General features: G+C 40.9%; 1 protein-coding gene across 5 annotated transcripts; it reads left to right on the top strand.

Annotated features, from left to right (window-relative positions):
• Window positions 1-1535: 1535 nt before the first annotated feature.
• Window positions 1536-25904, top strand: NCOA4 (nuclear receptor coactivator 4). Of its 5 annotated transcripts, none has more exons than XM_017504706.1 (10): window positions 1536-1718; window positions 14077-14231; window positions 15482-15622; window positions 15805-15893; window positions 16185-16293; window positions 17375-17464; window positions 17994-18137; window positions 19149-20159; window positions 20827-20967; window positions 24352-25904. In XM_017504706.1, the coding sequence occupies exons 1-10, from the start codon at window positions 1586-1588 to the stop codon at window positions 24355-24357; spliced, it is 2019 nt and encodes a 672-aa protein (XP_017360195.1). In that variant the 5' UTR covers window positions 1536-1585; the 3' UTR covers window positions 24358-25904. The 5 variants fall into 5 exon arrangements, with proteins under 5 accessions (XP_017360195.1, XP_017360193.1, XP_017360198.1 ...); XM_017504704.2 differs by lacking the exon at window positions 24352-25904 and adding an exon at window positions 21480-22116; XM_017504711.2 differs by lacking the exon at window positions 1536-1718 and adding an exon at window positions 7613-7767 and having other exon boundaries at window positions 24352-25902.
• The last annotated feature ends 742 nt before the right edge of the window (window positions 25905-26646 follow it).

The raw sequence follows: 26646 nt of genomic DNA, 5'->3' as shown, positions 1-26646 counted from the left end.
TCAGCTGTGTGTACGTGACAGATCAGAAATGGGCAAACAGTCATCTGTTGAACAATCAGTGGGCAACTGATAAACAGCTTTATTTTCCCTTGTCCCCCATCTGTTTAAACATGCTATGTGGGCCAGTTGAGCAATCTAGACAGGTCCCTTAGCTTTGTTGGTCACCTTCAGATAATTTTAAAAAGTGGTCTGAGTTAAATTTTGAGTTATACAAAGTCTCCTTCCAGGGACTGCATCTGAACTGAGAGGGAATGGGGGACAGGAGAGTTAAGGGCTCCTTCTGCCTGGGGTCATGTTCTAGGCTGACTTCCTCTGGGACTTTTGTGGGCCTCTCTCTCCACAGCTCCCCTTCCACTCACAGCCTATGATTGTTGTCTTAGCTTCTGCATCAGAATCTACTCTTCTGTTGTTTTGTAATAAGGTTGCCTTGCCCCTTGTACGAGTCACCCTTGGGTGGGATCCATAAAACCCTGCTATGATCATCTACTTTTCTGGGGAATGTGGGGAAGCAGTTGCCAACCAAGTATGGAAGACCTCTGTGGAAACTGAGATAGAAAGAAAGGCTATTTTAACATCTGGTCACAAGTAAATAATGTGGGTTATAATCTGGGCTGTAGGCTGGCCATGGTGGCTCAGGCTTGTAATCCCAGGTGAGGTGGGAGGATCGCTTGTGCCCAGTTTGAGAGCAGCCTGGGTAACACAGAAAGACCCTGTCTCCATACTAAAAAATTTTAAAGCCGGGCACCAGGTTACGTGTCTGTATGTAATCCCAGCTACTCAGAAGGTTGAGGCAGGAGAATCACTTGAACCCACGAGGCAGAGGTTGCTGTGAGCTGAAATTGTGCCACTGCACTCCAGCCTGGGCAACAGGGCCAGACCCTGTCTCAAAGAAAAAAAATCTGTGCTCTGACATTTATTTATTTACTCAACCTGTTTTTTTTCTTTCTTTCTTTCTTTTTTTTTTGAGACGGAGTCTTGCTGTGTCGCCCATGCTGGAGTGCAGTGGTCTGATCTCGACTCATTGCAAACTCTGCCTCCCAGGTTCAAGCGGTTCCCGTGCCGCAGTCTCCTGAGTAGCTGGCACTACAGGCGCGCACCACCATGCCCAGCCAGTTTTTTGTATTTTTAGTAGAGTCGGGTTTCACCGCCTTAACTAGGACGGTCTAGATATCCTGACCTCGTGATCCAGTCGCCTCGGCCTCTGAAAGTGCTGGGATTACAGGAGTGAGCCCTCGCAGCCGGTCTATTTACTCAATCTTTGGCAAAAAAAAAAAAATGTGGCAAAGGTGGAATCATACATCATATAGCCTTTTGTGTCTTATGATACTCATTTTTGCATCTGAACGTTGAACCTAAATAATATCTAGTTTGTGAGGACATCTGAATCACTTGGGATGGTCCTTGGCACAGAATTTGCCTTCAAAAAAAAAAAAAAAGGTTTGCTTCATTTAAGTTGATTTATTTACGAAGGGCGAAAGGACACTGCGCAAGGGCGGGGAGGGTGTCTGCGCCTGCGCTTTGCGCCTTCTAGAGGGCAGTCAGGGGCTTCTGGCTGACCCGAGCGGAGATCTCGCGAGACTGTCAGATGTATAGCGAGAGCCCTGGGAGGAAGACTGTGTTATCGCGAGAACTCTGCCTGTGGGCCCTCGGTTCGTGTGGGGCCGTGTCTCAGTCCATCCAAGGTCCCCTCGGATCGCACGGAGAGGCATTCGGACGTGGTAAGAACGCCATGGGCCGGGTGGAGGCACGATGACCACTGGCCCGCTGGGCTCGCCTTTGTCCGTCCCTTCGCGACCCGACCGACACCCGGCCCGGCCTGCCTTTTCCTCTCTTCCCCTCCACACGCCGGGCCCGGGCACCTCCTCCTGTCTGCCTGCCGAGCCGGGCCGGCCTTCTCCCCTTCCCTCCACACGCCGGGCCCGGGCCTGTCCTTTTCTCCCGGATCCTCCTCACACCCGGCCCCGGACACCTTCTGCTCGTCGCCGGCCTTCCCCAGGCTTTGGGTGTGACAGCTCTTAAGTTTACAATTTCTCTAGCCTCTTGCCTGGGCCTCGGGCAAGGCGCTGTCTGTTTTGCCGTACTGGTCCGGAACATAATCCATTTCTAGCTTGTCAGGTGGAAATGCAAAGAAGATACTTGGTTTTTTGGTCCTTTGTGTGCCAAACACATACCGTCTCATTTAATTCTCCCAATTGCGAAAAGTAGCTTGATTATGTCTGTTTCACAGATGAGAAGAGTGAGGCTTGCTCATTCATTGTTTCATTCCACTGACAATCATTTATTTATTTATTTGGTGCTTGCATGTTCAGGATGTTGAGGATAGCAATGAAAAAAATGGACACGCTCCTTATTCTCATGGAACTAAATTCTTGTGGTGGGAACAACGATAATAGTAATTAAATAGTAATTAAATCCCTGGTACGGGATTTAACGTGTAATGATGCCATCAAGAATGGCGGAAGTAGAATGACAGAAGTCAGAGTGCTAGTATTTATCTGACCCCAGAGGCAGAACTTTTTTCCCTCTTAACCACACCTTTTTATTTGTTTGTTTATTTATTTATTTATTTATTTTGAGATGGAGTTTTGCTCTTGTTGCCCAGCCTGGAGTGCAGTGGCACAATCTTGGATCATTACAACCTCCGCCTCCCAGGTTCAGGCGATTTCTCTGCCTCAGCCTCCTGAGTAGCTGGGATTACAGGCATGCACCACCATGCCTGGTTAATTTTGTATTTTTAGTAGAGACAGGGTTTCGCCATGTTGGACAGGCTGGTTTCGAACTCCTGACCTCTAGTGATCCACCCGCCTCGGCCTCCCAAAGTGCTGGGATTACAGGCGTGAGCCACCACGCTCAGCCTGTGTCACTTTCTAATCAGGGTCGGGTTCACCATAGTAACTGCTTTTGGATGGACTTAGCTTTCTACCACGCACTTGGTAATTTAGAACTAAGTTTATACAGACTCTTGAGTTACTTATTGGAATGAAGATGGCACAGGAAGTCATAGCCCATTTCTGTGCCAAGATCCTAGTGTGACATTTCCAAACTTTAAAGTACATGAGACCGTTTGAGGAAGACTTACCCTAATGATGCAATGGAGGAAGATTCATTTGCTACCTTGTGGCTTAGGCAATTTAGTTGGTTTTCTCATTTGAAGATTTGCTAGCTTGCAGATTTACTCAGATAAGTAAATGAGATAATATATGTAAAGTCTAGCACAATAACATTCCTTTCATTTTCTCCTTTCCTCCCTTTCAGAGAGCCTTTGTTCTTGGGTCTCTATTAGGTCCTACCCTTTGAAAGTTTTGTGATAATTTATATCTAAATAAATCTCTACAGTTGCATTATTACCTTTGTGCAAACAGGTATTTCAGAAATGGAAAACCACGTTGAGCTATGGAAGGAAAGGAAAATGTGCCTCTCAAAGGGAGAGAATATATTTTAGAACTACACAGTACTCCTCACCCCTATTTTAATAAATCAACATGGCTGTGCCAGAATCTCAGGAACCTGTGTAGGGGTTTCATAAAACTCCATAGGATATCCTGACACATATCCCTCCCCTGCCATTTGAGAGTCCCTAGGTTAGTGTTTTATAATACTTTTCCTCATATAATGTTAGTATTCAGAACCATTCATTGCTACTGCTGATGGACTTTGAACTCAGTCTCTTATTTCAAAGAATTAGTATTTTCTGCCTGGTGAATCTGTGATATAAATTCTCCTCTAGGTGGCAGGTTCACCATTGTGTTCTGCGGGACTATCACAGTAGTGTCAGTTTAGGTACTCAATAAATAGTTGTTGGATGAATACGTAATACCTTAATACTTAATTATTCTTTCAACGTACCAGGTGTGGTTTGGGACTTTAGACTGAGATCTGGGATTAAATCTTGGCTCTTCTACTTGGAAGTTTGTGACTGTAGGTAATATATTTAACCTTGTCAAGCCTGTGTTTTTTTTTTTTTTTAAATTAATGGTGATGATAATAGCCATTTTAATGGTTTGTGAGGCTAAACGAGATAAGTTTTTTAAAAAGCTTGGCACATAGTAGACTATATGTAAATACTGACTGAATTCATTTACTCAATAACTAATTATTGAACACCTACTATACAACAGTGAACAAAAGGACAAAGTCCCTGGCATGTGGAACTTACCTTCTAGTATGTTTTCTGAAGGGAGATCAGAACATAAATGGTTGCCACATGCCAGACTGTGGTCAGTACTATGGAGAGTAATAAAGCATTTTAAGGTGGAGGGGAGGGGAGGCAAGACTTTTTAAAATAAAAGATGGCGAGGAATGGTCTCACTGAAAGGAGTTTACTTCTGAGCAGACACCTGAAGGAAGTGAAAGCCTGGGCTTGAGGATGCCTGGAGGAAAGTGCAAGGGCCCTGAGGCGGAAGCATCCTGGATGTGCTAAAGGAGCAGCAGGAGGGAAAGGGGAGGGGAGGAGAGGGAGAGTAGGTAGCAGTCAAGAGGTTTCTGCAGGAGTCCTGGAGAGAGATGATGGTGATGAAATTAATGAACTTTGTCTTTATTATATCCCGTTCTTTGACTAAAAGCAATAAAAATAGCTAATACTTATATAGCTCTTAATGTGCATCAGGCACTATTTTAAGTGCTTTACATATATTAGTCATCAGATCTTTCCAACAAAGTACACCTAGCCTCAGAAAATGCAGATTTGTCACTCTTTATGATATACAGTGGAATGTGCTGCTAATTCAGAGTACTTTCTCAACCATTACTGAAATCAGCAGTGAATTCACTACCTCTGTTCACATACTGGTTAGGTTGCAAAGGCAAGTCTAAAGTGGCTATAACGGACCACCCAACCAGTACGTATGCATTGGGTTAAGTTCAGTTTCATGGAAGAACTGTAGAAGTCCATGGTACTTTTTAAATTACTCTTCTTGCTATTTTTTAGTCCTTTTAAAATTTTCATCCAAGGTTGTCATTTTGATTTTGTTTTCATATAGTTATGTCTGGACACATTGCTTCAACATAGAATGCACATGAACAATGTGGAGGTCTAGGCTGGAATGGGGGCCCAGTTGACCACTGTTGCTCTGGCTAGTGGGCATTAATACTATCTCTATGCTTGTTGGTTAGAGGGGCTGCCATATTGTCCTTTTCAGCTTATCTTCTTTGATTGTGAAATCATAACATTGCAGTGATCATTTAGCTTACAATACCTCAAAACAATTATTTGGAGGTTGCTACTTTTACTTCTGATATGAATGACTCTACATTCTTAGTCATTCTTATACCAAGTTGTCATCCTTAATTTTGCTCAGCTTGATTAGTCAAGATGTTCCTTTTTGGGGTTAGCAGTGTGTTTGGGGGCACCTTTGGGGTTTAATATTCCTTTTATGCAGCATTACCTAAGTGCTCTATAAATGTGGCAGTTTGGTTCAGTGAAGTAGTGAGTAGCTGACAAAATAGGTTAAAAGGTTTTGTTTGTCACTTTGGTCACAGGTGAGAAGTCTCTTAATATTGAGACAATTACGGCTTTCAAAGGAATATAATCTCAGGTGTGTTTTGAACTTTATTTTGGCATTACTGCTAGTCTTCCAGGCTTTAGAAGAGGGAAAATATTAATATTTTATCATTTGTTGGCTTCTATGGGAGAACTACAAAATGTTTGTGACATAAAATCAGGATAAAATGGCATTATTACTGTGATAGTAGGTAACTAGCATGTTTTCCTATCCTTGGCTATGTTATGGCAAGAAGTTTCAAGTTGAATATCGTTCCCTATATTCAACTTGAAATTCAGTTAGAATTTCTGTGGTATTGCCAAGACTGAGGAAAAAACCCAGAGTTGGCTGTAAAATACGGTGAATGTGTCCTCTTTAACCCACAATCTTGCTGCTGTTTGTGTGAATCTATGAAGCTCAGCTTTGTGGTTCTGGCAGCAGGAAAGACACTATCTCAGCACTTATTCTGGGATCATACTTTCCGTGGCAACACCCTTGCCAGTTTTGTCTTGTTTGAAAAAATCTAAAAGTAATAGTTTGTGCTAAAAACTTTTTTTTTCCTCTGAAAAACCTTCCTGCATTAATACAGTATCTATGTTTAAAGTAGAACTATACCATACTTACTGTGGCTAGTCTGAATCTAAACATTAATTTATCATTTATTCATCCATTTGTCTAAAATGTCTTAGGCCTCTGTTGAACTTAGGGGACAAGCATTGTACAATGCCAGGGACATTCTTCTCTTTATGTCAATTCAGTGGCACATAGAATGTGAAGGATTGGTAATGCCAAGGTACTGATACCAGGCGGTCTGCTCAGTATTAAGATGTACAAATCTATTAAATCAATAAGACATGGTTTCTTCTCTCATGAAGCCATCAGGCTCAGGAGGCAGGCATATAACAATAGGGTAATATGTGTTACAGGTGTCCTGCTGGAAACCTATACATATTACAGTGGTCATGCAGCAGGCAGCAGCCAACTGTATTGGCCAAAAGTATTGAGGAGTGAGGTGCTTGGTCATGAAAGGCTTTGTCGTTAGTGATGGTGACTTGAAAAGCAGACAAGTAGGGAAAAGAGGAGAGACTGGCATTGCTGGCAGAGAGTGCTGATAGCCAAGCTGCACAAGATAAACCAAATTAGCCTATGCATAGATCAGCTCTCCAGTAGATGAGGGTGTGAGAGCTGTTCTGGGACACAGCAAGAGAGCCAGAGTGAGGCCAGGAAATAGAGAGCTGTGATGGTTAATTTTAGGTGTCAACTTGACTAGATTAAGGAAACCTAGAAACCTGGTAATATGTTGTTTTGGGGTGTATCTGTTTCCAGAGGAGATTAGGGTGTGAATCTGAGTAGATTAGGTGGGGAAAATCCACCCTTAATGTGTGTGGGCACCATCCAATCTGCTGGAGCCCAGAGAGAACAAAAACATTGAAAAGGCAGATCTATTTGCTGGAGCTGGGATACATTCCTCCTCTCTTGTCTTTGGACAACACAACTCCAGGCTCTCCAGACTGTGGGCTTCAGTACTTACACCAGCGGCCCCCTGGGTTCTCAGGCCTTTGGCTTCAGACTGAGAGTTACTTGATTGAGTGTGATGGCCCCTTAGTGTTCCACTTTGGTGTTTCTCATGTGATTTTGCATTACTCTTACTATTTACAAAAATAGCTTTATATGCAAGACAAGAGCGAATATTTTACATTCAAAAATCGACTAAAAGGAAATGGAATTACAACGTTGTCTGGATTTCATCTTGTGGTCTAATTGGATATGTAGGCTCTGAGGATTATCTTGGAGAAAAGGAAAAGCTATCATAAGCATGATAGTCACAGGTAAGTAGTGCTATATGCCAGGCACTGTCCTAAACATTTTAGTTCATATAATTCATTATAGTTCATATAATTCTCATTGAGTTGGGCCCATTATCGAGTGTGGCAAGTGGGGAGAGGAGAGGCTGGAGAGGATCCCCGGGTGCCATCCGAGGCCCCGTTAGCTGGCTTCGCCCTGGGCGGCCGGGCGGGGGCAGCAGGCGCCTAGCGGGGAGGCCCAGCGGCGTGGGAGCTGCGCCGCGGCTGCGAGCGCCAGAGAGGATGGGCGGGGAGCGCGGCAACAGGGGCGGAGTTTTCAGTTCCTCCCTGCCTCTGGGTGGAGCGCTCCAGCTCGCTGGTGGCTGCCGTGTGACCTGTGGGCGAGGCGCGGCCCTGGCTCGGGGGCCTTCCACACTCGGGTCAGGGATAAAGCAGCTTCTTGCTCGCTGGGGAGTTGGCGCGTCGGTGACCTGGCCTGTGAGGTATGTCCGGCAACCCTGGGGACGCAGCGGGAGTCCTTGCGGCCGGCAGCCTTGCTGCCCTGGCGCCAGACAGTAGCCGGGACTCCACCACGGCCTCGCGCATGCGTGCGGAGCGGCGACCGGGACTTGGGAGCCTGCTGGCTTCCGGGGACCAGAGGGCGAGGGCTCCCGGAGCTGCTGTGCTCCTGCAGAGGGCATTTGGGAAGCCTCGAAAGCCGCATGAGTCACTGTTGCTTTCGAATTAGAAACGCCTTGTGGTCGGTTTTCAGTTACTACTTTAGAAAGTTGATGTGCCGGGCGCGGTGGCTCATGCCTGTAATCCCAGCACTTTGGGAGGCCAAGGCGGGCGGGTCACGAGGTCAGGAGTTCGGGACTAGCCTGGCCAACATGGTGAAACCCCTTCTTTACTAAAAGTACAAAAGTTAGCCTTTTGTACCACAGATGTGGTGGCTGTCATCTGTAATCCCAGTTATTCGGAAGGCTGAGGCAGGAGAATAGCTTGAAACTGGAAGGCAGAGGTTGCAGTGAGTCGAGATCACGCCACTTCACTCCAGCCTGGGCGAAAGAGCAAAACTCCGACTCAAAAAAAAAAAAAAAGTTGATGTGCTAGGATTGATTGCTCTCTGTTACTAGTATAAAGGTGGAAAAATCTGAACCTGTGAAGTGTTAAATCTAACAATGCTCAATAGTGAGTTTATTACCTTCTGTTAATATCTGTTGCGATATTAACATTTGTATGGTTTTAAAAAGATTACAGAGAACCAGGTTCTGGATTTCAGAAACTACTTGTCTTGATAAGGAATTTAAAGTCGGCTGGGGCTAGGGTACGATGTATATAATTTTTGAGTTAACGAGTTGTATAAAAAATAACCTTAAAAAGATGGAAGAAAGAATGTGTGAAGTGAAAAAAGTCTCAAGGTAAAATTGCAAAATATTTTTTAATTTATAATTTTTATAAACTAAAAGTGTGTATAGACGGTCTAATGCAGGTTGTCTCATCAAAGATAACCAAATTGTTCAATTAGTATTTCGAGTGTAGTAATCATAGAACACATAGGTATCCTGTGGATAGATGCTGCACTTGGCCTTTTAGCAATGACTGGGATGCCAGGCAAATAAGTAAAAAGTAGAGTCTTTTGGAGGGGGAGGGGCAGGTGGCAAGGGGGCATAGAATGTGAGAGCTGGAAGGTGAGGTTAAAAATGATCTAGTCTGAGCTTTCATTCTTACAGACAAATGAAACTGAAGTGGCTGTGATACACACGTTGAATCAGAACGATTTGCATTGGTAGTTGGCAGTGTTTGTTTTTTTCTGAGCCTATCACGACATACAATGGTACTGTTTATTTTTATTAGTGTTATCCAAGGCAGAAGATTCTGAGTAATCATGGTTATAACTTACTGAGGACTATGACAATAGAGTGAAAATCTTAATGGAAGTTATTTCAATAGTAATCCATTGGAATGTTAGTTTTTATCTCTAGTGTTGGCAAATAAAAATACTTTATGGGTGATAATACACTAAAGGAAGAACAAGCTCATCTGGGAGGGAGAACCCAGAAGTAGACCTTGGGAACTATAGTTCTAAACCCAAATCTTACCCCTTCTGGCTGTGGCCCTTTAGATGGGTCACTTAAACTATTTGAGCTTTTGTGGCTTCATCTGTAGAATGAGAATGTTATGTTAAAGAGATGGCGAAGATTTTTTTCAGCTTTATTTTACTTTTGTTTTTTAAAAGAAGCATGTGAGGAACTATTTTTCAGCTTTAAATTGTAGTTTGTGGGGGTCACAAGAGTTATAGCTCTTTGGAAATTTTATGGTTAAGCCGTACGGTAATGACTTAGCTTCATTTGTGGTTAGTTGCTCAATTCTGGTCCCATGATCTTCAGACTTTATACATTTGTGCAAAGCATTGTGTAAGTACATTGTGTAAGTATGGCATATGTGGTTTAAAGAATTCCTTGTTGACAAAACTCCAGGTTTTGTTATTTGTTTGAAGGGTATGTGTGTTTCTGTCTTCCTCCTTTACCTCTCCACCCCTAAATTTAGGACAGGGATCCTAGAAGTACCTAAGTTTTAGAAACCACTTAAACTTCTAATGTTGTCTCAAAAAATAAACATTTAAGGCAATCCGCTTTTGAAGATGGTCAGACAATATTTTGGAGTATAATGGTGAAGATAAAAAGACATTTTTAGTAATCTTTTATTGATTTGGATATTAGGGTCAGAGCTGATTTGGTCCAATTTTTTTACAGGAAGAAAACAGTTGAAACTATACATACTTGGTATATATTAGAGGGTTTAGACTATTGAGTTTTTGGAGTAAATAAAAGATTGCCTTATCGTATAGTGAAAGACTAGATGGAAAGCTAATATTTATTAAATAAGCACCACTTCCTTACCCCTAAGTTTGTGAATCTATAGTCCTCACTTAAGAATTAGGAAGTTAGGTTCTACAAGGGCAAATGGTGCAAGGTCATAGCCCTGATAAATGGCTACAGGATTCTGTCAGGGCCTGTTGACTTTACAGCCTGCCAGTAAACCTGATAACAATAACCACCGCAATGTGGAGTGCTTACAGTGTGCAGGTGCTAGGCTAAGTGCCGGTAGACAAATAATGCCTCACTTTAACCTTACTGCAGCCCTCTGTGGCTCCTATCCCTGTCTACCATTTTCCTATGGAAGTTGAGGCCCAGAGAGGTTAAGTTACTAGCTCAGGGGTCTCAAGTTTGGAGACACAGCCAGAATTTAGGTTTGTCAGACTCCAGCATGACCTCTTAACAGTCATGCTTGCTACTCTGGCTCTTGAACCTGAAACCAATGGTGAATAACTGTTGAAAATGGCCATGTGAACTAGTTACCTCATACAAGTCTCTTTGGATGTAACATTTTGTACAGCTGGCTCAGGCTTCAACTCATTGTGATTTGAATTTACCCATGGTTGGGGCTCTTCATTTCAGCTCTTCCTCTTCATCACAATGCAAGAGCGAAAGCCTTTGCACAGCTCCTTTCTTGGTATCTGGGCTCCGAAAGCTGACTGTGCTCTGACTGCGACACAGGGAGGAGGGGGGACAGAGAGAGCCAAAGGCAGCAAAGGGACAAGCATCCTGGGACTTACCGTAAAGAAATGAAACAGGTTTTCTTTGTGGCTGACAAATGAGTTCTAAAGATGACTTTTGAAGGATAACATTCATTTTAATTTGAAAAAATATAACTGTGTGTGGAAAAATCAGTTTTGTTACTTTTAAATCTCATCCTACATTCTGTCTATAGCTGATAAGGGGAAAGTCCAATGTGTGAACTCCTGCTGTATTCTCTTATTGTGTAGTGTTAGTACTTGTGATTGAATTGAGAGGACTTGCTTTAGGAATCTAGTAATACAGTCAGCACTGTATGTGTTTGAGTTTGTCTCCCATATGTTCCGGAATTCTGGGATTTTGACATTGTGAAGCAATAATTTAATTTTATTGATTAAATTTTACACTGTGCCAGGCATTGTGGCATTCCACACAAATGGTGAGGACCTAAGAGTGGGAAATTTGGCACAGATGAAGAAGGTTGGTTAATACGTTTGAAAGACCACTAAACATGTCTTGCATGACTGACCTAAGTGCAAAGTGAAGCAGCCCATCATGCTCCAGCTCTCCAAATCTGAGCCAGCGTTTCACCCGTGTGATGCAGGTATTTTTCATAGTCCCCACAGTGAGTGCCAAGTGCACACTAACACTCTGCCTAACACAGGCAGCTCATGGCGTGCAAAAGGAGGCTGCAAAGTAACCACTGTTGGTGTGTCCAAGGTTGGAAAAATTTCCACAGGGACTTCTGTGAAATCCAATTAAGGCAGCCCTTTGTTTTTATAGATGATTATGTAGAAACAGACTCATGAAACAAAATCAGCAAAGGCAAGTTAGAAAATTTCCTGAATTGTTCAGTTTCTTATAGAAACTCTAGTTCCTGAATCCGAGTCTTTTGCTGAGTTAGTAGACAGAAAGTTTGTTGGGCTGCTTCTTCCTACTTCCCTCAGAATACATTATTTTTGAGGGAGGGACTCACCACTTTTGTCCCTCTCCAGTTTTCAGCTAGGCACCTGGCCCTAAACTTAGTCTTAAAGATGGAGACAAGGCCTGCCAAAGTTCCTTTGTCTCAAATGTGAACCACTTAGAGGACTCTATACTGGGTGAGCCACTTTTCACCCCAACGCTGGCTTCTTTGAGAAAGTCATTGCTTTCAAGACTGTTAGGAAGTTATTTGATATATTGCCTAACATGCCTCCTATTAATCTTTTTTACCCCCTTGTGTCTCTTCTGAATAAATTTAATTCTTCTAGTTGACAGGTCTTCACATACTTGAGAATAGTAATCATGTCCTCCTGGAGATATGTCTCTTATCTCGTCTAAACAGCCTTCCTTCCTGGAGAAGTTTTTCATGGTTTTGAGGCCTCTTTCCCTTTTCTAAGTGTCCTCTTCTAAAGCTTGTTACTCAGAAATAAGTTTTGAATTTAGTCTAATAATAATTGGATTATAATAGGACTTAGTGAATCTCTTTTGGGTTCTGGTCTAATAATGGAACAGGTTAATCCTGTGACAAACACTGTTGTAAGTTATTTTCCCCACAGACCCAGCATACTGTGAATTCACAGAGAATTTACTTTTGATTAAAGATTTCCACTCTTTAAAAAGGAATTATTCTCTTCCTTTCCCTCCCTGATTAAAGTATAAAAAACCTACATTATGTTTTGTAAGATTTAACAGCTGTGTAGAGATTGTTTTGAAATCTGTTTCTGTCACAGCCCCATGTTACTTCCAGATTTAATGTTTGTCTTCTGTGTTTTCATACAGGTAATTAGGAGAAGCAGGGATGTGCCTCTAAAAACTTTACAAACTGGCTTTAGTCTGTCATCCTTTGAGTATTTTGTAAAAAATAACCTTAGTATTCAGTTTAATTGTGCTTCTCTTTAACTGATACTCACTTTGCACAGTGATAACATATGGTCTTGCCACAAGTCTTCCTGTTATCCCTTTGTGTCTACAGCATTATTTGACTTGACAGTTTAGTAAAACAATCCAGAAGGAAATAACTGGTATCACAGGACTTAGTGAATCTCTTTTGGGTTCTGGTAATCACTGCTGCCTTTTTCTCAGTGTTTAAAAACCATGTCATTATTTTTCCAGGAGCTTTTGTCAAGTTTTACTTTGTGGCTTTACTGACACTCTTGTGTTAACAATCTCATCATATCATTACATGCTGTTCCCATTCCTATTTCTAAACCTGAGCTTATTAGAGAACTCTGTATTTACTCACTCCAATTTCTGTGTCTCCATTATATCAGAATCATATAAAATCATTTTGTCACATAAAATCTGTTATACACATTGTATTATATATTATATATAGTTTTCTGTATATAAAAACATGTATCTATGTATCTGTTATTCTTTCTTGTTGTTTTTAGACAAGAGTTTCACTCTCTGACCCAGGCTGGAGTGCAGTGGTGCAATCACGGCTCACTGCAGCTGTAACCTCCTAGGCTCAGGTGATCTTCCCACCTTAGCCTGCCAAATCGATGGGGCGACAGGTGTGCATTGCCACATGTGGCTAATTCCTTTTTTTTTTTTTTTTTTTGGTAGAAATGGGATCTCTTTATTTTGCCCAGGCTGGTCTCAAACTCCTGGGCTCAAGTGATCCACCCCCTTCGGCCTCCCAAAGTGGTGGGATTACAGGTGTGAGCCACTGTGCCTGGCCCTATATTATATTTTTGAGAGCTTCCTAGCTATGAAGTCTTTTCTGAGTTCTTCCTAAATAAAAAAAACTTCTACCTAAAAGGGGAAATTAAAAATTCCATCTTCTAAACAGTGTTCCAAACTTCGTGTATCAGATTGTTTGCAGCTTATTTTCAAAGTAATCAAAGATACTTCTGTACCTTTTAGTCTTCGTCTCTAAATCTGCAAAGAGGAACATATGCCTCCTATGACTACGTGTTATAAATAGAAAATTATATTCTAATGTTCTTTTAAATTTTCTGGACACTATGTGCTCTGTTGATTCAGGACAATTAGTGTATTTTTGAGAAATAGCTGTTCACATGTAAAGGGTCACTAAAGTAGATTATAGAGTTTTATGGCAGGAGTAGTGGTGGAGGGGAGGGAGTAGACAATATTTATTAAAAGTATCTTTTGTGCTAGGTCCAGTGTTGGAAGTAATCTAAGTAGTTAGTAATGGGAGTTGGCTGGAATGATCATTTGAGGGATGATTGAAAGGTGGTTTTTGGTTGTAATTATGGTGCTATTTATATATATATTTTTCTTTTAAAGGAGCAGTGAGCAGAATGAATACCTTCCAAGACCAGAGTGGCAGCTCCAGTAATAGAGAACCCCTTTTGAGATGTAGTGATGCACGGAGGGACTTGGAACTTGCTATTGGTGGAGTTCTCCGGGCTGAGCAGCAAATTAAAGATAACTTGCGAGAGGTGTGACATATGCTTTTCTCTTCCCTTGTCTGGACTCTTGTCACAGGGCTGGTTAGAGCATGGCCAAGGACTTGGTCTCTCTGTGCCAGCAAAAAATTTCACTCCATGCCTTGCATGGTCTACTTGGTCCTAGTCAGTTGCCTGATACACTGGTGCCTTTCATCCCAAGGGGAAATAAAGCAGATGCTAGAAGAGTCTGGAAAACCCTGTGCCATTCTAGAAAATTATATTTAGCATACATTTTTGATTATTCCTCTGTATATTTCCTCAGGCACTGTAATCAGTAAAAATACGAAATGAGTGAGTAGTATCCTCTCAACCGCATCCTCTTGATGCATGAGGGATGCACTTGAGCATCCTTCCCATCATCTTTTAACTGCTTAATGGCATGGTTCTGTAAATGAATATCTGTTAGGGCAAGCCAGAGTGAAATCTGTTGTTGCTTCCAGTAATATTTTGTTGTTGTGTGTGGTAGCCAAGTATTACATGACTTTAAAACACAACTTTATTAAGCAGAAAAAAAATGTGTTTTAAAATGTAGTTTCTTATGTGTATTGTCATGGATAATTTATGGCCTGTTTTGGCTTTCTCCTTTGGGATTTTTATATTTAGCCCTGTTTCAATCACTGTTTATGCTTCCAGAAACATTAGTTTATAAGTTCACTTAAATTGTCCACCCTAGTGGTCTTCTAGCTGTTGACATGTGGTGGCACATCTTATTACTGAATTGGTCTGCTCTGAATGGACTGCTCATTCTGTTGGGGTGAGAAAAGAGATAAGGGGCTAGCTGTTATTAACACTCTGTCTTTATTCTGTTGATAAACTTGTAAAACCATAGGTTTTAAAATTACGTAGAAAACTGAGGGGGATCAGTATCTCCTGGTACATTCTTGTATTTTCTCTTGATAAGTACACCCAAATTAAACCTAATCCTCTTAGAAGGATGGGTATTGAAGGAGGATTTTAGAGTTTAGGTATGCCTTTATGGTTGGGAATTCTTAAATTGGGGTCCATAGGGCTTTAGTGGGTCATTGGGTGGGCTTTGGGACACTAAACCCTGAAACTATAGGCAAAATCTTGGAAATAAGCATTTTTTTCTGGGGAGATACTTCATAGATGTCATTAGATAATATTAAGGATTTACGAGCCCCTCCTCCCACACAAAAAAGTTTCAGAACCTCACAGTTCTGTGGGAAACGTCATTCTTTGGGCTTATAACACTAGGAAGCTAACATGTATGTGTTTCCTAGGTCAAAGCTCAGATTCACAGTTGCATAAGCCGTCACCTGGAATGCCTTAGAAGCCGTGAGGTGTGGCTATACGAACAGGTGGACCTCATCTATCAGCTTAAAGAGGAGACACTTCAGCAGCAAGCTCAGCAGCTGTACTGGGTAAGGTGACTGCATGGCTAGAATTGGTTTGAGCATGGTTTCTGGTTGCCAGAGAATATCTTCCTTGTAAAGCAGTGTTAATATAGATCAGATAAAAGTTTAATCTCAAGTCTGTTTGTTAACTTGAATATATTTGGTGCTTTTGGTATCATTGTGGCTAGATGGTTTCATTTTTCTTTTAGTTACTGGGCCAGTTCAATTGTCTTACTCATCAACTGGAGTGTACCCAAAACAAAGATCTAGCCAATCAAGTCTCTGTGTGCCTGGAGAGGTAATGACCCTTTTTGCTTATTTTAACTTTTGGCTTTAACTTTGGTATATTAAAAGAAAGTTGATTTTGTAACTCATTGCATGTATTGTATTTAACTTCTGTGTTGCTAAGATCATTCTGCTTCATATATTTAATGTTATATTTGCTGATACATGAATAAACCATCTACCTTTGGTTGAGGTTTTTAGTGAAATGTAATCATTTAAAATTACTCACAGTTTGGCTTTTGAGATGAAGTTGATGAAACAGGTATTTCTTAAAAATAGCCAAATTTTGTTTTTTTTTCCCCAGACTGGGCAGTTTGACCCTTAAGCCTGAAGATTCAACTGTCCTGCTCTTTGAAGCTGACACAACTGCTCTGCGCCAGACCATCACCACCTTTGGGTCTCTCAAAACCATTGTGAGTAATCTCATATGCTTCATTGGGCACTTCTCAAATCTGTGGCCTTAAAAAAAAATTACTGTGAATAATGGCTTTCTTGAGAATTTGATTAGCTTCAAAAATTTCATGTTCTTGGCTGGGCATGGTGACTCATGCCTGTAATCCTTTGAGAGGTCGAGGCAGGTGGATCACTTGAGGTCAGGAGTTTGAGACCAGGCTGGCCAACATGGTGAAACCCTGTCTCTACTAAAAATACAAAAAAGTTAGCTGGGCGTGGCAGTGGGCGCCTATAATCCCAGCTACTTGGAAGGCTGAGGCAGGAGAATTGCTTGAACCCAGAAGGCAGAGGTTGCAGTGAGCCGAGATCATGCCACTGCATTCCAACCTGGCCTACAGAGTAAGACTCCGCCTTAAAAAAAAAATATGTTCTGATTAAGTTGCCTAGATTGGTAGTTCTTGGAATATAGTAGACTCAGTGATATTCTTTGGAATACCTCATGTATATCTCTAAATGTTTTTGATATATTTTTTGTAAAATTTATGGCTTGAATAGTTTTTAATAAAGAACCAAACATTTGAGTCTTGTTAAAAATGGTAGTACAACCAATTCTGGTAAAGATTTTTCTTGTTGCCCAGGCTGTAGTACAATGGCATAATCTCAGCTCACTGTAATGGATCACCGTAACCTCCGGCCTCCTAGGTTCAAGTGATTCTCCTGCCTCAGCCGCCTGAGTAGCTGGGATTACAATCATGCGCCACCATGCCTAGCTAATTTTGTATTTTTAGTAGAGACGGGGTTTCTCCATGTTGGTCAGGCTGGTCTCAAACTCCCAAACTCAGGTCATCTGTCCAGCTTGGCCTCCCAAAGTGCTGGGATTACAGTCATGAGCCACCTTGCCCAGCCGGTAAATATTTTTTATGTGATATTTATGTGGTAGAGTACTCCCAAATTTGATACTACTTTGTAAGTCATGGGATTTACTGTGAATGATGTTTCCAATGAAATGGTAATGCTTTACCACTTTTGAAATTTTGAATTATAATTTCATTTTTTTGGTAGCACAGCATAAATAACATGATTAAATTGTCCCTTTCATAGCAAATTCCTGAGCACTTGATGGCTCATGCTAGTTCATCAAATATTGGGCCCTTCCTGGAAAAGAGAGGCTATATCCCAATGCCAGAGCAGGTAAAGTATCATTTTGTTTCTGGTAATTGAGTCATTACTTGCTTTGTATTTCATTTGAGTTTTATATAGCATTAAAAAATGCTACTATTTGTAAAGAAGTACCAGTGGCAATGAGTTAGTTTATGAAATTGAATGCTTTCCTTGAGACTGAATGCTAAATAGAAATTTAGATGTCTTGTTGGGGCTGATTAACAGATAATTTATCAGTCAGTTCATAGGCAATTATCATTAGCTGTCTTATTGATACTAGCTCTCTTTGAGGGATCCTCTTTATACTTTGTAGAGATGATATATTTCTAAAAGGAATGACAATGTGAATAAAGGATTCTAGATGTTTTAGTTGAGAAGAACCGTAGAGATCAGCTGTTTCTTGTTTTATAATTGTGAAAATTGAGGCTCTGGGAAGGCACATGACTTGCTCAGAATCAGTTGCAAGCCAAGATTAGAGAGCTGCTCTTCTCTTTTCTGGTGAACTTTCTACTGCCTTTGACATTCCTTGTTAAGCAGCAAAGTATTATGTGATTAACAGAAGTCAGCATCCAGTATTGCAGCTGTCCCTCTCAGCGAATGGCTCCTTGGAGGCAAACCTGCCAGTGGTCATCAGGCTCCTTACATATCCAGCACCAACCCCCAGGACTGGCTCACCCAAAAGCAGACCTTGGAGAATAGTCAGGTCTGTTGCTGCTTTTATTGTTTCTACAGTAGACACAGCAGTAGATGGGGTTAGTTACTAATCAGTAGTATGTGTCTTTGTTAAGTTTTTGGTTGCAGTCCATAAACATTTATTAATAGTCTCTTCATCATAAAAAGTTTAGAAAATAAAGAACTCTTTATCATAGAAAATTTTAAAAATAAAGAATTTTACATAAATAAAGCCCGCAAACTCATAATCTCAACACAAAGAGAAAAACACTGTAACAATGAAAGTTAAGTATTTATATACTTCAGTTTTCTATACATATATATTTTAAAAGAATCATTCTGTAAGTCCTGTGTTTTTGGTAAGTAGATTTTTTTCACCAGTATGGTGGTAACATTTCTCAGTCATTTCTTCTATAAAGTATTTAATAGTATATCACTGATTGGCTGTAATTTAAATTCAAGTTTTTTTGGATATAAACAGGGATTCTCTAAACATCCAGGAGCCAGTTTTTGTGTACATTCTTGATTAGTTCCTTAGGAGTACATTTCTAGAAATTGCATTCCTAGATGTAGTTTGCATACCCTTTAAGACTTTGGATACATACTGCCAATTTGCCTTTCCAGGAAGTTGCCAACAGTTTATAGTCTCATCAGCAGAATATTAGAGTACCTGCTTCCCTGAAGCCTAAGAGTAATAATCATTTAAGTTTTTTTGTCTGAATTCGACACAAAACAGAATTTTGCTTTTGGTTTTCCTTCCATTAGTAAGGAAGTTGAGTATTTTCATTTATTAGGCTTCTTTGATGACTTGCCTGATCATATCCTTTGCCCATTTTTTGCATTCTTTATTTGTAAAGGCATATTACACAGAGATACTAGCCCTTTTCTATCAGATAAGAATATCTAAACAGAGAAATACCTTGCCTTTTGACTTTGTGTACTTAAATTTTAAAACACTGGGCCAGACAGTAAATATGCAGACAGACTCTCCAAAGCAGTCATCATTATTTTGCCAAACTAATAGTGTGTACTTTTTCTGTAGACTTCTTCCAGAGCCTGCAATTTCTTCAGTAATGTCTGGGGAAACCTAAAGGACTTAGAAAACTGGCTCCTCAAGAGTCAGCAACAGGAAGTTCCTGAAAAACCAAGTTATCAAAAGTGTAACAGCCATTCCACTGCTAGTTCTTTCTCCACTGAAATGGAAAAGGTTGAAGATCTAGAGCTTCCTGATCAAGATAAGATGGACTTATCAGATTGGCTGGTGACTCCCCAGGAATCCCATAAGCTGGGGAAGCCTGAGAATGGCAGTCATGAAATCAGTGAGAAGTTTAAGCTCTTGTTCCAGTCCTATAATGTGAATGATTGGCTTGTCAAGACTGACTCCTGTACCAACTGTCAGGGAAACCAGCCCAAAGGTGTGGAGATTGAAAACCTGGGCAATCTGAAGTGCCTGAATGACCACTTGGAGGCCAAGAAACCATTGTCCACCCCCAGCGTGGTTACAGAGGATTGGCTTGTCCAGAACCATCAGGACCCATGTAAGGTAGAGGAGGTGTGCAGAGCCAATGAGCCCTGCACAAGCTTTGCAGAGTGTGTGTGTGATGAGAATTGTGAGAAGGAGGCTCTGTATAAATGGCTTCTGAAGAAAGAAGGAAAGGATAAAAATGGGATGCCCATGGAACCCAAACCTGAGCCTGAGAAACATAAAGATTCCCTGAATATGTGGCTTTGTCCTTCTAGAAAAGAAGTAATAGAACAACCTAAAGCACCAAAGGCAATGGTTCCTTCTAGAATTGCTGATTCCTTCCAAGTCATAAAGAACAGCCCCTTGTCGGAGTGGCTTATCAGGCCCCTGTACAAAGAAGGAAGTCCCAAGGAAGTGCCTAAGACAGAGCTGAAGACAGAGGCTGGCAAACAAAAGCTTAAAAGCCCCATGAGCACTTTCTGGTGTCCCTTTAACACAGCAGACTGGGTCCTGCCAGGAAAAAAGATGGGCAACCTCAGCCAGTTATCCTCTGGAGAAGATAAGTGGCTGCTTCGAAAGAAGGCCCAGGTGAGCATAAACATCAAAATAGCACAGTTTCTGAGTTTTATTTTTATTTATTTATTTTGAGATGGGGTCTCTGTCACCCAGGCTGGAGTGTAGTGGTGCAATCTTGGCTCACTGAAACCTCGCCCTCCCCAGCTCCAGCCATTCCCCTCACCACAGCCTCCCAAGTAGCTGGGACCATAGGCATGTACCACCATGACTGACCAATTTTTTTGTATTTTTGGTACGGATGGGTTTTCACCATGTTGCCCAGGCTGGTCTCCTGAACTCCTGAGCTCAAGCAATCTGCCTGCCTTGGCCTCCTAAACTGCTTGGATTACAGGCGTGATCCACCACACCTGGCCTAGAGTTTTATATTTCATAATCCCAAACCTTGCAAACTGGCCAGATCGTTGAATATGTTAAATACTAAATTTGGAATGAAGTATGTATGGTTTTTTTTGTGCATTTTTCAGGCCTAAGCTCCATCCTTCAGGAAAGAAAAGAATCTAGCCTGTTCTACTGCTATTTATGGCAAATATTTGGGTGGAAATAACAATTGTCACCTTTGTTTTTGGTTGTTAGAGAGAATGGTTAACATTTAAATTATTCTCTATAGGCCGTTTATGGAAAAAAAGTTGGTCTCATGCCTCCTAGTTTCCATGAAGCAACCTCTTTTCTTGTATTACAGGAAGTATTACTTAATTCACCTCTACAGGAGGAACATAAGTTCCCCCCAGACCATTACGGCCTCCCTGCAGTTTGTGATCTCTTTGCCTGTATGCAGCTTAAAGTTGATAAAGAGAAGTGGTTATATCGAACTCCTCTACAGGTGGGTACATGCCACCAGCATGGGAATTACAGATTACAGTTATTTATAAATGTTTTGTCTTACATATGAAGTCATACTTGGCTCATTGAACCATATCCCTTTTAATAGTATGTATGTTAGGCAAGTGAGGGTGGGACAGGGGGAGCTCATAAAAAGTTCATGTTTTTTTTTTTTTTTTTTTTTTTTGAGACGGGGTTTCGCTCTTGTTGCCCAGGCTGGAGTGCAATGGCGCGACCTCGGCTCACCGCAACCTCCGCCTCCTGGGTTCAGGCAATTCTCCTGCCTCGGCCTCCTGAGTAGCTGGGATTACAGGCACGCGCCACCATGCCCAGCTAATTTTTGGTATTTTTAGTAGAGACGGGGTTTCACCATTTTGACCAGGATGGTCTCGATCTCTTGACCTTGTGATCCACCCGCCTCGGCCTCCCAAAGTGCTGGGATTACAGGCGTGAGCCACCGCGCCCGGCCCAAGTTCATGTATTTTAATTGAATTTGCTTTATGAACTAACTAGGCATACTTCAGAGTGAATTTTCAAGATGTAACTTTTGGGAATTTTCCCATCCCATGTGGATTCTAGTAGCTTATACACCTACCTCAAAGGTGAGTTTGGTTCCAGGCTCCTGCAGTAAAGCAAATATCCCCATAAAATGAGCTACACAAATACTTTGTTTTCCCATTGCATATAAAAGTTGTTTATAATACACTGTAGTTTGTTAAGTCTGCAATAACATGTCTTAAGAAAACAATATACATACCTCAATTAAAAAGTACTTTATTATAACAAAATGCTGATGGTCATCTGAGCCATTAACATGTAATCTTTTTGCTGGTGGAGGGTTTTGCCTTGATGTTGATTGCTGCTGACTGATTAGGATGGTAGCTCCTTGCAGGCTGGGATGGCTGTGTCTGTTTCTTTAAATAAGATAATGAAGTTTGCTGCATTGATTGACTTTCTTTCATGAAATATTTCTCTGTAACATGTGCTGCTGTGTGATAGCATTTTATCCACAGTAGAACTTTCAAAATTGGAGTCAAACCATGTGGCTGCTTTATCAGCTAAGTTTGTGTAATGTTCTAAATCCTTTGTTGTCACTTCAGCAATGTACACAGCATCTTCTCCAGGAGTAGATTGTTTTTTTTTTTTTTTTTTTGAGATGGAGTCTCGCTCTGTAGCACTGGCTGGAGTGCAGTGGCGTGATTTCGGCTCACTGCAACCTCTGCCTCCTATGTCCTGGTTCAAGCAATTCTCCTGCCTCAGCCTCCTGAGTAGCTGGGATTACAGGCACATGCCACCATGCCCAGCTAATTTTTATATTAGAGACGGGGTTTCACCACATCGGCCAGGGTGGTCTTGAACTCCTGACATTGTGATCCGCCCTCCCAGCCTCCCAAAGTGCTGGGATTACAGGCGTGAGCCACCACACCTGCCCTCCAGGAGTAGATTCTATCTCAAGAAATCACTGTTTGCTCATCCATAAGAAGCAACTACTCATTTGTTTAAGTCTGATCATGAGATTGCAGCAATTCAGTCACATCTTCAGGCTCCACTTCTAATTCTAGGTCTCTTGCTGTTTTCACCACATCTGCAGTTACTCCCTCCACTGAAGTCTTGAATTCCTCCAAGCCATCCATGAGGGTTGGAATCAGTTTCTTTCAAACTCCTGTTAATGTTGATATTTTGACCTCCTCTCATGAATCATGATAGTGTTACTGGCATCAATCCTTTCTGTAAGTTTATTTTGCCCAGATCCATCAGAGGAACATAGATAGCTAGGGCCTTAAAAAAATGTATTTCTTAAATAATACTTGAAAGTTGAAATTACTCTTTGATCCATAGGCTGCAAACTGGATGTGGTATTAGCAAACATAAAAACAGTAATCTCCTTTTACATCCCCATCAGAAGTTTTGGGTGACCAGGTGCACTGTCAATGAGTGTCGTATTTTGAAAGGAATATTTTTTCTGAGTAGTAGTTCTCAACAGAGGGCTTAAAATATTCAGTAAACCATGCTGTAAACAGGTGCACTGTCATCCAAGCTTTGTTGTTCCATTTCTAGAGCACAGGCAGAGTAGATTTAGCATAATTCTTAAGGGCCCTAGGATTTTTGGAATAGTAATTGAGCACTGGCTTCAACATAGCCACCATTGGCTTGGGCCTGCAATTTGAACACTTTGGGAGGTAGAGGTGGGAAGATTGCTTGAGCCCAAGAGTTCAAGACCAGTGTGGGCCACATACAGAGACCCTGTCTGTAAAAGAATTAACAAATTAGCTGGGTATGGTGAAGCATGCCTGTAGTCCCAGCTACGCAGGAGGCTGAGGTGGGAGAATTGCTTGCGCCTGGGAGGTCAAGGCTGCAGTGTGCTATGATAGCTCTGCTGCACTCCTGCCTGGTTGACAGAGCGAGACCCTGTTTCCAAAAATAAGTCACTGGCTGCGTTAGTCCCTGAGAGAGTCAGCCTGTCCTTTGAAGCCAGGCATTGACTTATCTCTCTAGCTATGAGTTCTAGATGACTACTTCTTCCAAAGTTGTTTTGTCTGCACTGAAAATGTTGAGTGTAGCCACCTTCATCTATTATCTTAGCTAGGTCTTCTAGATAACTTGCCACTTCACTTTGCATTTTTGCTGTGGAGATGGCTTCTTTCCTTAAACAGAATCAACCACAGCTAGCTTCAAACATAACTTTTGGTTCCTTACCTCTCTCAGCCTTCATAAAATTGAAGAGAATTAGGGCCTTACTCTGGGTTAGGCTTTGGCCTAAGGGAATGTTGTGATTAGTTTGGTCTTCTATCGAGACCACTAAAACTTTCTCCATATCAGAAATAAGGCTGTTTGCTTTTTAAATCATTCTTGTGTTCACTGGAGTAGCACTTCTAGTTTCAAGAACTTTTCAGCCAGAGAATGAGAAGCTAAACAAAAAACAGAAAAACTTTGCCTTTGTGCCCACAGCTTGGCTAATGCAAAAAGCCTGCCCAGCTTTCAACCTGTCTTGGCCTTCAACGTGACCTTCTCACTAAGTTTAGTCAGTTCTGGCTTTTGATTTAAATAAAGTAAGAAATGGATACTCTTCCATTTAGTTGAACACTTAGATGCAATTGTAGGCTATTAATTAGCCTAATTTCAATCTTGTTTTGTCTCAGGGAATAGGGAGGCCTGAGGAGAGGGAAGAGAAACGGGGAAAGGCTTTTTGGTGGGCATTCAAGACATACATTTATTGATGAAAAGTTTACCATCTTTAATGGGCACAGTTCATGACACAAACCCTCAATTTGTAAAAAATGTAACAAGGTACGCCTGTGTTTGGAAATGAGTCAGAGCTTTAAGGAAGGGAAAATTTACTTGTATTGTCCAGTGAATTAACTTATCCGTGGGTGTCTCTTTACAGATGTGAAGACAATAATTGAGCCGCCTTTCTGCCAGTTATCACACAACATGAGCTGAGTGACTGCAGCTTGCCAAATCATTGTTTCTGGGTCTGACCAGTTAGCTTAGTTCTTCTCTTACCTAATTTTGAACTAGTAAAGCAAAGTGAGTCATCAGATTTATGAGTTACTGTTTAAAAGAAAAATGCTGTTTATTGATGCTGAGGTGATTCAGTTCCTTCCTTCTTTCAGAAGTGTTAATTTACTCCCACACTAGAAATGCAGCATCTTTGTGGATATATCTTTTTCACAAGCCTCCAAGGCTCCTTAGATTGGGTCGTTACTAAAAGTACATGAAAACACTCACTCTAGTTTTAAAAATGAAATATTTCTGTAATCGAGGTATACTGATATATTCTAAAGCTAGTAAACTTCCCTAATGTTTAATTGCCCTATAGATGCTTCTCTTGCTGTGGGTTTTCTTGTTAGTGGTCCGAAATAATGATTTTCCTGTTCTATTAATATATAGTGTATTTTGCACAAAAAATTAACCTGGCTAATAGTGATTACCAAAATATGTATTAATAATCTTGGCAATTTTTGACATTACCCAACATTTTAGCCTACATGTTCTACATTACTATTCACTTGAAACTCAGCTACTGCAAATTTTTTTCTTTCTGTAAATGTTACTGAAATATCCTGTGAGCTCTTTTAGAAGGGTCCAGTATTATTTCAAGACTATTTTTGAGGTAGTTCTGGCCTTTTAAAATATTCTATAGAGCTACGGGGTTTAAAAGAACCCCAGTGCTAACTAAGCAAAATAGGCAAAGACATGTTGGAAATGTAGTATGGTACTTGAACTATTCACTATATTGGTGCATCCTGTGTAAATGGAATTATTGGTGCATCCTGTGTAAATGGAAACTGAGCTTGACACCTGGTGCTTTTAACTAGGGATATAGTTGTCCTTCTCCTGCAAGCACAGCACACCTGTACCTCCAAAGGTGACGTTTTAGTGAATAGGCTGTTTTCAAACACTTGTGCCTTCGGGTGTTCATTGAAGCTTTATGAAAACTACTGATATTTTCTCAATCTCCTTAAAGTTATGTCCATGCTTTAAAATGTCTCTGTAGGTGAGAAGTGAGGTTTATAATGTTTTTAAATTCTCTAAAGTATCTTTGCTGCTTTCCAGACTTTGAAACTATTAAGCTTCTTAACTGCCTGTTATTGGAAATACTTCGGGGAAACTTCATGGTTCCATAATATCATTGCCATACAGCTTCACTAGAGTTCTTTGAATCAGAGCTGGAAAGAGCTTTGTATTATTTTTAAATTCTCTCCCCAGATATCACTTAGAACTATTATAATAAAGTGGTGGGCAAAAACAACATAAGGAGCCTTTCAGTTATCTTAAGTTTCAGCTAACTCTGTAGTTTCTTTGTGAGGCCAAATACACTGTATTTTACATTGTCAAAATATAATTTACATTAATCACTATGTTAATGAGTATGTAAAACATTCTTTTGCATTGATGAATTTTGTATCTGCCTCCATTAAAAGCATAACAGCCATAGTTGTTGCATGTTATTTGTAAAACTATCTTCACAAAATGTGGTGTTATGTAAATGCAGTAACTTGGTTAGGAATACATCTGAGAAAGAGCTTGAACATAAAAATAACATCAGTGTATTTTATGAAATCTTAAATTAGCAAACAGGAATATTAACTTCTATTTTCAGTCTTTTATGAAAACTATTCACATTAAAAAAAAAAAAAAACCTATGGGACTTCAGCTAGAACGCTGCCTTTCTACTGTATTCCTCATACTAGATGCATCCCAAAAGGCCCTAGTTTACTTTCTCCAATCATATAGCCACCAGGTGTTTAATACAGTAATATTTACGTGTATAACCTGTAGTGCAGTAATACATGATTAACTTCATACTGATGAGAAAACTCAGAAATTAAAACAATTTGGCCTCATGACCGTTAGCTTTCCTAAAGCTTCCTTGAAAAACATCTAGCTCTTAATTATTCCTAGTAAGGAGTTAGTATGTATGGAATTATGCAAGACTGTTAGATTGTTCTAGCATGCCAGTCTAATGTTTCACCTGAAATACCTTGAGACAGTTTAGCGTCAGCTCTACTGGTGAATGCCACCAGTAGCTCATTTTCTTTTCTTTTTTGAGATGGAGTTAAGCTCTGTCACCTGGGCTGGAGTGCAGTGGCATGATCTCAGCTCACTGCAGCCTCCACCACCTCCTGGGTTCAAGTGATTCTCCAGACTCGACTACATTCAGCTATTGCCCAAGGAG

Source organism: Cebus imitator, unplaced genomic scaffold (assembly GCF_001604975.1).
Source record: "Cebus imitator isolate Cc_AM_T3 unplaced genomic scaffold, Cebus_imitator-1.0 Scaffold326, whole genome shotgun sequence".
Classification (NCBI taxonomy): domain Eukaryota; kingdom Metazoa; phylum Chordata; class Mammalia; order Primates; family Cebidae; genus Cebus; species Cebus imitator.
The sequence above is the reverse complement of the archived record's forward strand: the minus strand, read 5'-3'. Positions and strand labels throughout refer to the sequence as shown.

What these genes read in the sequence shown, in the direction of transcription:
- NCOA4 (XM_017504704.2), top strand. Translation starts at nt 1,586, where the DNA reads ATGTATAGCGAGAGCCCTGGGAGGAAGACTGTGTTATCGCGAGAACTC. An exon ending in TTGGGTCTCTCAAAACCATT is followed by an intron (nt 16,294 to 17,374) that starts GTGAGTAATCTC and finishes TCCCTTTCATAG; the next exon opens with CAAATTCCTGAGCACTTGAT. An exon ending in TGCTTCGAAAGAAGGCCCAG is followed by an intron (nt 20,160 to 20,826) that starts GTGAGCATAAAC and finishes CTTGTATTACAG; the next exon opens with GAAGTATTACTTAATTCACC.